Raw genomic sequence first — 13697 nt, forward strand, 5'->3', positions numbered from 1 at the left:
GTTGCATGAGGAAGAGGGAATACTAATATCGCTACCTTATTATTTATAGTTCATCAAGATTTTCTCCATACATTCTCACTTGAAGTCATAGACTAAGGAAGTGTATTCAGGGTTCAGGGATCTGTATTCTTCTAGCCTTGGTCCTTAAAGAGTTTTCTTTTTCCAAGACATTTTGGTAAAATTCTTTGATCTCTGTTCTCTTGGACAGTGGCTAGCCTGACAGTACAAGGTCCTTGAGCTGCTGCTGTTTATTGGTGCATGTTTCTTCCCACTATCCCAGAAGAATCTCCGTGACCCCAGAAGCAGCATAGTATCCCTTGGAATGAACTTGCTCTCTCTGTGGGGCATGGCACTGCTATAGGAAGAGCAGCCCCCGTTTAACTAGCTGCTTACCTCCAAAATGGGCTCACCTATCTTGCGACAAAACTAGTTTAGAAATACCTCACTGCTGGTATCTCCTCTCGTACAGATTGTAAAAGAGAAAGAAAGATTCAGGAAAGCTCCACCCAACTATGCTATGAAGAAAACGCAGCTCCTAAAGGAAAAGGTGAGGAATTGTGGTTGAACCTCTCTCCCTGTCCTGTAAGGAGATGTGGAAATCAAACTTGTTCACCGTCTGTCAAGTTAGTGGCAGGATTGGGAGAAAATGCTGGGCTCAAATGTAAGCAACAGTGCTTTCTTGGCACCTGAGCAGCATCCTTTGGCTGTTTTCCTTTCTATAAATTGAAACTGATCTTGCTTGTTCCATTTTCCTCACTTTCTAGTCACTTTATTTTCATGTGTAATAAGATAGACCCCAGGGTAGTATCAGCACTGGGTCTGAACAGACGAATGATATTGCCAAGCCCAGCTGCGGTGGGTGGTTTTCCATTCTTCACACCAGGGTGGGGTGAACCTTGTTAGGCTGAGTTAGCCATGTGGGGCCTGGGTTCTACAGTGTTTGTTTTCAGTACCCTTTCACACCTCCTGTCATTTGTTCATCATGTGAGGTATCTTGCCTATGCTGGAAGTAATGGGACACTTGATATAGAGCCAGTCATAGCCAAAATCTCACATGTCTCTCTATGTGCAGGCCATGGCCGAGGACCTGGGGGATCAGGACAAGGCCAAACAAATCCAAGACCAGCTGAACGAGCTGGAGGAACGAGCAGAGGCCCTGGACCGCCAGCGGACCAAGAACATATCTGCTATCAGGTGAGTTACAGATGCTTGGTCCACAATTATCAGGCGAGCCTGTGGCCTTGCACGCACTGTGCTCCAGTGGCTCCATGTTATCTCCGGGGTGAGGACTCAGTGGTCCCCTCCCTCCTTTCACAGCCCACTGACTCATGCCTCTTACTCACCCCACAGTTACATCAACCAGCGGAACCGGGAGTGGAACATCGTGGAGTCTGAGAAGGCCCTTGTGGTGAGTAAGACAACTTTATCTGGATCACTGAAAATAATTTTAATTAATAAAACAATGTGTAATCTTTTCTGTATCTTGCTTGAGTTTTGCTTCCAATTATTGAAGTAATGTGTATACTTAACATACACATAGTTTCTCTGTAGGCACACTTAAAACCATATGTTATTAATTAATAATAAAAAGCAGCAGTCTTCTGCCCTGTCTTATCCCTCCCCATCTTTAGATTCTACCCCATGCGTATTCATTTTTATCGATTTCCAGTCTTTTTCTTTTGGTCGTTGCCCCTGTAATCTACTCTGGTGTTCTTAAAGGGAAAAGGATGATAGACAGCCTTTGACTTTTTTCAGGACCTTGCAGACTGTCATTTATATGTAAACTTATGATGAATGGGAGGCGGGGGGGGCAGGAGATAACAGTTCTGTAATACATGCTCTCTGTTTCAGGCTGAAAGTCACAACATGAAAAACCAACAGATGGATCCTTTTACCAGGCGACAGTGTAAACCTACCATCGTTTCTAATGTGAGTGCCTAAAGAGGACGTTTTTAGTCAGGACCTAGATTCTGGGGCATAAAATGAATTCCATTAGGAGATTAATAAAGAAGTTAAAAATAATGTTGTCTTAGTGGGATTTGCTTGCCTCAAACTCTTGGGTCTGGATACTTCCTTTTTTTATCTTACTGTAGGACATACAGGTAGTGAAAACCTGGCATGGATTTGTAGAAACCTATGGACTAACCGCCTATGCCAGGGCAGGTTTACCGGTGCATCAGAGGTGAGGAATGTGTAGGATGAAGCACCGAGCTAGGGCCCATCTGGTCTGGGCTTCAAAGCGTTTAATGGCCCCTTTTTGCAGCCCGGAGGAAAACCCCACTGATCTGCTGATGGGCCCACTGTGGTGCCTGTGATGTTAGTGGTGGTAGTGGCAGGGTGGGGGGGGTGGACGGACAGAAGCTGGTGGTAGGACTGTGTGAGTGTTGAACAATCTCTAAAATAACTTGCATTCTCTCTCAGTCCAGAGACCCAGCTGTTCAAGCTGCCATATTGGCCCAGCTGAACGCAAAATACGGTTCTGGAGTGTTACCAGATGCTCCAAAGGAAATGAGCAAGGCAAGTATACTACTGGAGCTTGGCCGCTCGTCCAGACACCAGAACAGGCACTTCCTGGGTCAGGTTTGATCGTCCCCACCTGGAGGAACATGGCGTCCCACTTGCAGTCCTTTCTCCATCCTCATTATTTACAAATGTAATAAACAACTACTGAATTCTGGTCAGATGACCTAAATTCTAAACCCAACACCACTACATTTAATGGAGGCCTTGACTATGGCTTTAGGCAACTGACCTCTAGCCCTCTAATCCACATTTTCTCATACGTAAAGTGGGGGTAATATTATATACCCTGCTTATTTAACTCATAGGACAATTAGAAGGAGTAGTTGATGTGTAAGGATGAGGCAGTTGTAAAAGTGAAAGCTCTTTGAAAACTAAAATGTTAAACCAAGGGCTTCCCTGGTGGCACAATGGTTGAGAGTCCGCCTGCCGATGCAGGGGACGTGGGTTTGTGCCTCGGTCCGGGAAGATCCCACATGCCGCGGAGCAGCTGGGCCCGTGAGCCATGGCCGCTGAGCCTGCGCGTCCGGAGCCTGTGCTCCGCAATGGGAGAGGCCGCAGCAGTGAGGGGCCCGCGTACCACAAAAAAATAAATAAATAAAAAAAATAAATAAAATGTTAAACCAAGAGAAACTGCTCGTTTAGAAGCCATTTTCTGCCTTTTCCTGAGGAGCCCAAACTGTTCCAGGAATTCCTAAAATCTTGGGTCAGAGGTGGCTTGTTGTCTTAAGCCCACCCTTTCTCCCTCACACCACAGTCATGAGCCTTCCCTTCCCTCTCCTCTTTTAGGCTCAGAAAAGAAACCTCTTCATGGCCTCTCCTGTCCTTCCTTTGAGAGAAGGAATCAGAAAAGGGCCTTAGGGGGCTTCCCTGGTGGCGCAGTGGTTGAGAATCCGCCTGCCGATGCAGGAGACACGGGTTCGTGCCCTGGTCCGGGAAGATCCCACATGCCGTGGAGCGGCTGGGCCTGTGAACCATGGCCGTTGAGCCTGCGCGTCCGCAGCCTGTGCTCCGCAATGGGAGAGGCCACAACAGTGAGAGGCCCGCATACCGCAAAAAAAAAAAAAGAAAAGGGCCTTAGTAGGAAGATCTAATGAACTTGAGCAGGAGCCTTTACCATTAGTGGTTGCTGCTTCTTGAAGTCCACTTGCATTTATACTTTCGTAATTACTTTTTCTCTTCGCATTTCAGGGTCAGGGAAAGGATAAAGATTTGAATTCTAAGTCAGCCAGTGACCTCTCAGAAGACTTGTTCAAAGTACATGATTTCGATGTGAAGATTGATTTACAAGTTCCCAGCTCAGGTAGGTGAAGGTGCAGATTGGTGATGAGCAAGGACCACGTGGCTCCATGGCTCTCAGCCAGCAAGGAGGCCCGATTTTAGGGAAGAAATGGGGGTGTTGGCTTACCAGTATTTATGGAGACCAGAGTAAGACAGGCTGCAGGTCTGTTTTGAGAAGGAACAGGGACAGTAAGGAAGTCTACCTGAAGGAGTGAAGCACAAGACCAAAGGACCTCAGATGCCGATTTGCCTCTTCTTTCCCATAGAGTCAAAGGCTTTGGCCATCACCTCCAAGGCTCCGCCAGCCAAGGATGGAGCTCCAAGGAGATCTCTGAACTTGGAAGACTACAAAAAACGACGAGGGCTTATTTGAGCGCACCCAGCCTGCTGCTTCTGACCCTGCATGCCCCATCACGGTGTCCCACCTTTCCTCTTTTCCTTTGATTTGCCCTCACTGGGCTGGAGCAGCAGTAGAACTGGGAAGAGACTCTAAGCTGCCAGTCATCTGTAATATAAACCATTTGCTGTATAGACTTCCCTTGTCTGCAACATCTCCCACCAACCCCCAGGCCCCACCCAGTGTGAACCTGGGCTCTCTTGGGCTTTATCCATGTCTTTAGATTTGTGTTTGCCTTTTTTTTTTTTTTTTTTTTAAACCAGCACAGTTCATTGGCCACTCTGCACGCATTCAGTGTTACCGTGGAGCTGGGATTCTTGCTGGAGCCCCTGGCGGTGATAGCAGCAGCACTGGGCAGCCTCCTCTATGGACTGCCTTGGATCCAACCATTGAACATTTGGCACCTGACCCTCTGGAGGGAGTGGGGACTGGGCACCTGCAGTCCTCCTTCCTCTCTCCTCATCTTTCTCTTCTTCCCATCTCTGCGGAAGAAGGGTTTTCAAAACCAGTTTAGTTTCCAAAAAGTGTACATTTGTGGGGAGGGAGGGGGGTCTATTTGAGAGAGAGTGTGTATGTGTGTATGTGTCTGTGTGTGGATTTTTTTATCATTTTTTAAAAATGCAGTACTCTTTGTATCAGTCTGTCATGGGTCTATAGCTGTTTCAGATATTTTTCAGCTGTACTTGAGCATCTGAAACTGCAAGAAAGAAACTCATTAAATGTGATTCTTCTTACTAAACAGGCCTGACTGCTGTAGCTGTGTAACTTCCCCTCCCCCACCTCCTCTTCCCCATCACCTCCCCACCTTGGAGAAATCTCCCCAGTTTGGCCCCTGCCCTGTCGGCTGTGTCCTGGCAGGTGGGAGGGAAGCCCACAGCCAGGTACCAGGGAGGGCAGTGCAGGTGTCTTGCTCAGCCCATGTGTATAGCCCACAGCTTCCTGGCTGAATGTAGAGTGTGTCTGTTCCCCACCCGATGCACTTGTCTCTTCTTAGTGATTCTGTTTTGCCATTTCAGCAAGAATAATATTTTGTTCTGTTTTTTAAGAGAAAGTATTCAACATGAATGTGGAGAGAACGAACACAAAGATTTAGGTTGCAAATGTTACAGGCATGTGCAGTTTTGTGTGTGTGTATACATATATATATGGTAAGCATATATATTGTTGTGCAGCTAGGGTGAAGCCAGCAAAGAAGTATGTATGTCTTTATGAAATGTTTGCAAAGAGATAAGCTGACTGCTTGATAATCATTCTCAGGTGTAAAGCTCCAAGTGTAAATAAAAGTGGCATTTAACAGGTCTTTTCAGAACAAAGTACAGCTGACTATATAAAACAAGAACTAAGATAAAGGAACAGCTGAGAGCTGCTGATTCCCACAAGAGGGAGAGGCATCTCAAAGCCCCGCTTTGTATTTCTTCACCCTACTTTCTATAAGAAAGTGGGATGATGGGAAATCATGGAATTGTTTTTAAACATAAAAATGAACTTGGTAACTCCTCCGGGTTTAGTAGAGCCTCAGTGTTGCTTTAACTTAGTTTATACTTTTTTTATTTAAAAAAAAGAAAAAAGCAGCAATCGATGGTTTTTAAAAAGAATTGTGTCTGTAAAATTGATAAATATGACTGTAACACAGCTATGTGGTGGCTGTGACACAGTTTGGTTGGGCAAAGGAGTGGTGATGGACTCATTAAAATCATATATACTTGAATAGTCCATTGACCGAAACTCTTTATAGACTATTGTGTAAATGTGGAATCACAGACTGTTAAACATTGCCTGGACTCCAGCGGAGTCCTGGAAGCTGCTGGGACCTCTCCTATAGTGACAAACTTGGACTTTTTTTTCTTTCTGGTTTTAAAAGACATGAAATTATAGAATCCATATAATTTGCTGGAGTCATTCTGATCCACCATGTAGATCTGTATTTAGTATCATTTGGATTTGGAGAAGTGTCGGTTACATTATGGCTGTGTAATAAAATTTTTATTAAAACTACATCACACTGTAGCCATTTTGCCACTACCTCCCCACATGCAGCTAAAGAAACTTGCATTCTGAGACACCAAAACACAGCAGGGAGCAAAGCCAACCAAAGAAGACCAAATGTTAACTTGTCACCTGAGTAGCCTACTTGGTGATTGGAGTCAAGACTGAGGACTTGTCTGCAGTCTCAGCTGAGGCAGGGCCTCTGAACTGAGATCTGGTCCAGGCATTGGCTTTATCCCACGAGCTGGGCTTCTTGGTGGTTCAGGGTATTTCTTGTGCTGGGGAATCGCAGCAGCAGCCCACTGCTCCACCCCGGCCCCACCATGTGGTTTCAGTATTGAAGGGTGCGGCACCTAAGGCTGCTTTCTACATTTTTCACTTCCTTGCAAGAAGCAAAAAGGCCAATGTCCGTATGCCTAGCTCATGATGTATAGGTCTGTTTGTCTTGCTTCTGACAGGTGCAGGGAAAGTCTACTGCCTGCAACTTCCCTTCAAAAAGAATGCTTTTGTTTTCTTTGTTTCTGTGAAGTCCTGACCTGTCACTCAAACTGTACAGATACTTGTAAATAAACTTTATGCCCTGTTTTAACAAGGGAATCAGATTTAGTCCAAGGACTGCATTCTGAGTGGCAACTTTCAAAGTCATGCTTTAAAAGTCCAAGAGAGTCTCTCGCTTGGTTTCTCTCCTTCCCCTACTCTTAGCCCTGCACCCCCGAAGTGAAAGTGTCTGTTGTCAAGTCTTCAGCCACCTGGTTCCCCAAGAAGCCTCTGAGACAGTAGTTGTCTAGAGCCAAGGCAACCTCCAACTGGCCTGGTTTACTTCCTACTTTGGAAGATATAATATCACCAAGCTTTAACAGAACTAGGTGGGCCCCTAATACACTGCCTAACACTGGGGAGAGTCTGGTCCTTCCAGCTTTCAGTTGGCTAAGCCACAATTCCTTTGTTAACCTGTTTTCAGCCTGTCATGAGTGTGAAGGGGGAGCCCAGGGGCTGTGAGTGTGGCTATGGAGGAAATACTGATACCCTTCCCTCACGGCCCAAGCTGGGGAGATCTGTAAGGCTCACCACCAGCACTGCATGAGGCTGTGTCTCAAACCTTTCTGACCATGTGTTAGCTAGGAAGCAAGATCCTGGATCAACTCTCCTTTAGAGATGGGAAGGTGGAGGTGACAATCACAATAGTACAAGGCCAGTCCAAGCCTGCCTTTGGTGTTGGGAATCCCTGGGGCTCACCCAGCAACTGCATCTCATGAGGTTTTCTTAAGCTCTCTATCACTCCAGCCACCTGATTTTTGTTTATATATTTATTTAACTTATTTATTTATTTATTTTTGGCTGCGTTGGGTCTTCATTGCTGTGCGCAGGCTTCTCATTGCGGTGCCTTCTCGTCGCAGAGCATGGGCTCTAGGCGTGAGGGCTTCAATGGTTGTGGCTCACGGGCTCTAGGGCGCAGGCTCAGTAGTTGTGGCGCACGGGCTTAGCTGCTCCACGGCATGTGGGATCTTCCCGGACCAGGGGTCGAACCCACGTCCCCTGCATTGGTAGGCAGATTCTTAACCGCTGCACCACCAGGGAAGTCCCCAGCCACCTGATTTTTGAGAAGCAGTGGGCTCCCTGGGAGCCTAGAGAGAAGAGATTCTGAGCAGAGGACAGCCTAGTCCAGTTATCTCCCAGGGTTCCCTGCTGTGAGGCAGCCACTTGTGACTGCCTCAGGTGGAGGGATGCAAAGGCGAGAGGGGTGCAGGGTCCATTGACTTCTGGAGCTGGGGCAGCGAAGGAGCTGACTTTCCTTGGCTGTCCTGGGTAGTGGTGTCCAGGAATGGGGAAGCCATGGACCTCCAGCTCAGATTTTTTTGTGTAACTTCCCTGACCAAAGGGGCAGCTGAACTACCTTGGAGAGGAGAGTGTCAGAGGGTTGGAGGGAACAGCAGCACTAAGGCGGGGGGGTGGGGGGCAGAGGGGCAGCCTGCCTTCTCTGTAAGTTTCCCCAGGCCAGCCCCAGTGCCAGAGTTTCTTGGCCCTGAATAGGGGCTTAGCCAGTGGAGCATAGGCACGTCTAGGGCTTCTAGACTGTGCCCTGGACCAGAGGGAGGGCCTAAAAGCCACAAGGCAAGCGGGCTCAGCGCAGGGTTCATATCCCAGCTCCGCCACTTAACGACCTAGAGCTGAGCTGGTTAACTCTTCTGAGCCCAAGTTCCCCATCTTTAATATAAGATCTGTTGGGGGGCGGGGTTCCTCAATAAGGGTTCGATAAATGCTGTTGTCAGTGAGAGTAGAGGCCACTAGGCCTCGCAGGAGAGACTGTTGGGGCAGACTGGCAGGGGTTGGGATGCAAGAGGCAGTGTGGTGAAATAGGGGTGGGAAGTCACAGGAGAACAGCCCGAGTGCTGGCAGAGGGCATGACTTGGCCCAGAGACTCCCGGCAGCTTCCACCTTGGGGATCAAGAAACTCAGTCTCCGCATCGAGGTTCCAGTGGGCGCTGGGGCTGGCCTGGAGAACGTCCAGAGAAAGACAGCTGCCTTTTGGTCCAAATTTGCTGCTGCTATTCTCTCCAGCCCCCAACACACTCCCTCTTTACTGATGGTCAGTTCAGTCTGAAAGCATCCTCCCACTCCCAGCCCTCAGTGGCTCTGAAGGCCTCCACCTTGCCACTGCCCCAGCGGGCTTAGAAAGATTGTGAGGCCTGATCTCCCCCCCACCACGGAGAGTAATTAAAACATTAAAAACAGTACCAAACCAGAAAATAAGTGTAAAGAAGTCCAACCAAGTTCTGATCTGTTTCATGATGACTGACTGCCTTGATAACCGTCTTCAGAATATCACTTTTTTTCTCTCTCTCTCTTTTAGCTGTCGATGACCCTGCTTCGCTAAGTTCACGTGGAGACCACATCTTGCTCAGCCATAAACACATTCACCTCTCCTGGAATGCACTGGTCTATCTCCACCGATTTTTCCCTGGAGAACTCCTCTTCACCCTTCAGCGCTCAAAGGCCACCTCCTCCAGGAAGCCTTCCCTGATTGCCCCTTCCCACTTGGGTTTGGGAGCACCTAGGCTTCCCCTAGGGCGGCACCCACCACGCTGTACTGTTATTATTTGTGAGTCCCCGACCCCCGACCCCCCCCGCCCCACCATCCTGGAAGCTACTAGTGTCCTCCGCCTAGCACTTAGTTAACGCCCAATAAACGTGGTGGAGGGAAGGGGGGCAAGCCGACGTCCTTCCCGAGCCCCTGCGTTCTGGGGCTTCTGATGTCACCTCTCCCCTCCATCGTGTCCCCAAGACCGCAGCGCAAGCGGGAATGAGACCCGGCGGTGCGGACGCCGCTTGCAGTAGAAGCCCAAGCTGTCCGTCCTATAGGTTCGACCTGAGGCCGCGAGAAAAGCAGCTGTGGCAGATGGAAGCTATCCCCTCATCCGGGGCCGGTGTGTCACGGCCCCGACCAGCCAGCAGCCTCGGCCTCCGTTCGCCCACTGGAGTCCCAGCGACCTTGGAGTCCGGGTCCGAGTGCAGCGCGGGGCAGACTCCGCCGCCTGCACGTGCGCGCGCTCGCGGCTCTAGGTGTGGACCCCTGCCGGGCGCGCGTCCCAGCGGCTTCCCACAGTTGGGAGCAGGGGCCTCAGCTCGCAGGCGCGCTCCTGGCGCGTGGCGTGGGGCGCCCCTGCGGCCAATGCCGAGGCGGAGTGGGCATCTGCTCCATGGACCCGGGGGCGTGCTCGTAGCTTCCCGGTGGCTCCTGGTTCCACCCAGCCACCGGAGGCTTTGTGGGCTCGGTCTCCGCGCACCCGGGGTGGAGGTCACGCTGGCAGGCGGAGATCACAAATGGAATTAGGGGATGCGCCCACCGCCCGCGGTTTCAAGACTCCAGAAGTGCCCTGGTAGGGACGTGGGGGATGGAGGACGACTGCACCCCGAACGTTCTTAGAGCAATCGCCTCGACACTGGGGGCCGCGTCTCGCGTCCCTGACCTCAGACGCTACCAATCCCCTCTGTCTCCGCTTGGCCACTGGGAGAGATTCTGAGGGTTCTGAGTTTTAGAGAGAGGGAGGAGGGAGAACCACAGGAACACAGGCTCCTGGGAGGGATGGGAAACCTTGTTTCTGAAGTGTGTCAGGAGAGAAAATGTTCTTATTGAACATACACAGGCGTGGTGACACATTTTGTTCATTTTAGAGGAGAGTGATTCAGATGGTGGCGGGTCAGTGAACGCTGCTAGATCCCAAATCCTGCTAAACTGTCAGAGATATTCCCAGGATATTCCCACAATTTCTATCAATTATGGGGTCAGAGATTGCATGGGGAGGAGGAGAAACCCGGAGGCAAGGAAAAGAGTCTTGGGTTGTCAAATGAAGACAGCTGTTCACTTTTCTTTCCAGGAGGAAAGAGACCTCCAGTTCTTCCCCATCTTTAAGTTTTCATTGGGCCCTGGCTCTGGGAAGCCCTCCAGCACTCTCTACTGTGCCCTGGGCAGAGAAGGGCAACTGACTGACCAGGGTTGGGGAATTGTTTGCATGAAGCCGTTGAAAGACCAAGGTCTCCCTGAAAGTCCCTCGGAAACAGTAAATACAGCCATTTATCATCCTGGGAGCTGTTTTCTGTTGGGTCCTTTCTCGCTTCCTTCCATCAGAAGACAACGTAAAATGATGTACCACCACCACTCCTGGTAAGGAGCTACTCATTCCTGTATCCCTTTCATCTAGCACAATGCCTGGTTCATAGCAGCTGCTCAGTGAAAGTTTGTTTGCTCTGTAAATGATGAATGAGTCATAGGTATTGTCACAGAATATTGGAATCCTGGGGTCAGAAAGTCCCTTGAAGGACACTAAGCACCACAGAGCATGTCTGGGAGTTGTTGACTAGAATGAGACCCTGTACCACCTGGTCTAAAGGAGCATATGCCACCCCCTGCCTCCCCAATGCACGCGCGCGCGCGCACACACACACACACACACACACACACACACACACACATCATAGAGGCTCAGCTCTCTCTGGAGAGGCTTTCACATCCCCTCAAAACAACAGGTGGGGCTTCCCTGGTGGCGCAGTTGTTGAGAATCTGCCTGCTGATGCAGGGGTCACGGGTTCGTGCCCCGGTCCGGGAAGATCCCACATCCCGCGGAGCAGCTGGGCCCGTGAGCCATGGCCGCTGAGCCTGCGTGTCCGGAGCCTGTGCTCCGCAATGGGAGAGGCCACAACAGTGAGAGGCCCGCGTACCGCAAAACAAACAAACAAACAAACAAACAAAACAGGTGGGGAACTTCCCTGGTGGTCCAGTGGTTAAGACTCCACACTTCCAATGCAGGGGGCCTGGGTTCAATCCCTGGTCGGGGAACTAGATACTGAATGCCGCAACTAAGAGCCTGCATGCCGCAACTGAGAAGCCTGAGCCCACATGCTGCAACTAAGACCCAGTACAGCCTAAATAAATAAATAAATAAATAAATATTGTTAAAAAACCACAAAACCCAACAAAAAACAAGTGGCCCATTCATCCTGTCTCCCACAGGTGAGAGGCCCTGCCTCGGGGTCTTGGGAAGCAGAAACTGGCATAGAGATGGTGAGTGGTGACCTTGCTCCTGCCCCTGGGGCCACTGGTGCTGCCCTGTGGGTTGCGTAGAGGGGGAACAAAGCAAAATGAGGCAGGCTAGGGAATAAAACCAGAAGCACCTCACCTCACGCACCCCATTCTTTAGGCGCCCCCTTCCCCAGCGTTTGTGCTCCAGGGTTGTTACCCCCAGGAGGGATGTAGCCCTCATGCCTGATAGGTCCTGAAGGACATGGAGAAGGGTGAAGACTCAGACACCCCAGGATGCAGGCCTCTAGGGTTCAGGAGGATCCCTGAACTGAGAGGCCACAAGAAGAAGAAAGATCAGTTCTGTCCTCAGACACATAGCTGACCTTGTGGAGAAGACACAGGGACTCCCATGGCCCATCTCAGATCAGCCACCTAATGACCATCAAAACCATGAAACATTCTTCTTTGCCCTCATACCTCCATTTTTTGCAGCACACAGGAGGCCATTCCTCCACCTAGGTAGTAGTCAACCTGATTTTTCCACCCCCCTCTACTCAGATCCATCTATTCAGCTTCAAGGACTGGGAAAACTGAGGCACAAAAACAGGATTCCAGGATTTGAAAGGTCATTCCTGGCTCACCTAAGAGGACATGAGAACCCTTTGACCTTGCCCCACAGCTATATTGGGACCCCTAAACCCTGCCCCCTTATGCTTTCTGCCTGTGGTAGGTGGAGGCAGATTCTGCCTTCACTGGATAAGGAACTAAGGACTGAACTACAAGTTGTTAATTTAAGAAACTGAGCATAGCACAGGAATAGAAGTTAGGATACGGGCTTCCCTGCTGGTGCAGTGGTTGAGAATCCGCCTGCCAATGCAGGGGTTCTGGGTTCAAGCCCTGGTCTGGGAAGATCCCACATGCCACGGAGCAGGTGGGCCCGTGTGCCACAACTACTGAGCCTGTGAACCACAACTACTGAGCCCACGTGCCACAACTACTGAAGCCCATGCCTAGAGCCTGTGCTGCGCAACAAGAGAAACCACTGCAATGAGAAGCCCACGCACCGCACCAAAGAGTAGCCCCCACTCCCCACAACTAGAGAAAACCTGCATACAGTAACAAAGACACAATGCAGCCAAAAATAAATAAAATAAAAATAAAAGTTCTTCCCACTCTAAAATCTATGAAATTAACTCTCATTTCAATATGCAATTCCCAGGTTTGCCCTTACCTTCCCAGTGAGGAACACCTGGGCAGGTACGGCAAAGACCTCTTCTTTGGTTGCTGGCCTTGGACAACTGCCTAATACAAGAAGAAAAAGGAATTGCCCTGAGTTTTCTTGTGGCAGCCAGATTGACACCAGCTCCCAGCCTGCTCATGCCTCCAACATTGCCCATCCATTGACTGGCACACAGGTGTGGAGTACATGTTCCCTCCTCTTGCTTCTCTTCCTACCTTTCCAGTTCTGACAGGTCCTTGCTGACTCTCTCCACCCTGGATTTACCCCCAGTCTCCTCTCTGAGGGCAGTACCTTCCCAGCTCCCACCATTAAGCAGGGTAGCTCTGAAGGAGGGAGAGAAGTGAGAGCAAGAGACATGGGTGTTTCTGGGCCTTCAAGCCCTTGAGTACACCCCTCATCCAAACACCCAGGCTCCTGCAGACTTCTGTGTCCCAGAGAAATAGCCATGTGTCTTCCCAGGTTCTCCACAGAGGACTTAAGTATTCAGACTCCTGTATTTCCTTCTTTCTCTCACTCCTTCATTCCTTCAGTTTCTCTTCCTTCCTCCCCCTCCCACTCTTTCTTCCACACTTTTACCTTCTTCATCAATTCCCCCCCAGGGATCTTCTCCTTTCTTCTTTGCTGAAGGCTCCCACTGTCTCTCTGAACCCTCCTTTTCTCTCCCCCTGGGCCATCCTTGAATTCTGGCTGAAGGGAGATAATGAAAGGAAAGCTCCTCCTTTTGGCCTTCATCAGCTCAGAGGCCATCCTTCTGA

General features: G+C 49.8%; 1 protein-coding gene across 2 annotated transcripts in view; it reads left to right on the plus strand.

Moving 5' to 3' along the window:
• Nucleotides 1-10771, plus strand: part of RTF1 (RTF1 homolog, Paf1/RNA polymerase II complex component) — a 54358-nt gene extending 43587 nt beyond the window's left edge. Inside the window, exons 12-18 of one of the 2 annotated variants that reach the window (XM_067029013.1) lie at nt 470-547; nt 1073-1194; nt 1351-1408; nt 1852-1929; nt 2422-2517; nt 3712-3823; nt 9036-10771. In XM_067029013.1, coding sequence (XP_066885114.1) covers nt 470-547; nt 1073-1194; nt 1351-1408; nt 1852-1929; nt 2422-2517; nt 3712-3823; nt 9036-9361 — 870 coding nt within the window. In that variant the 3' untranslated portion in view covers nt 9362-10771. Of the gene's footprint in view, nt 1-469; nt 548-1072; nt 1195-1350; nt 1409-1851; nt 1930-2421; nt 2518-3711; nt 3824-4067; nt 4938-9035 lie in introns of those variants that run through there. The other variant, XM_059058043.2, reaches the window with a different exon arrangement.
• Nucleotides 10772-13697: the final 2926 nt, after the last annotated feature.

This window comes from Kogia breviceps, chromosome 3, assembly GCF_026419965.1.
Source record: "Kogia breviceps isolate mKogBre1 chromosome 3, mKogBre1 haplotype 1, whole genome shotgun sequence".
Lineage (NCBI taxonomy): Eukaryota > Metazoa > Chordata > Mammalia > Artiodactyla > Physeteridae > Kogia > Kogia breviceps.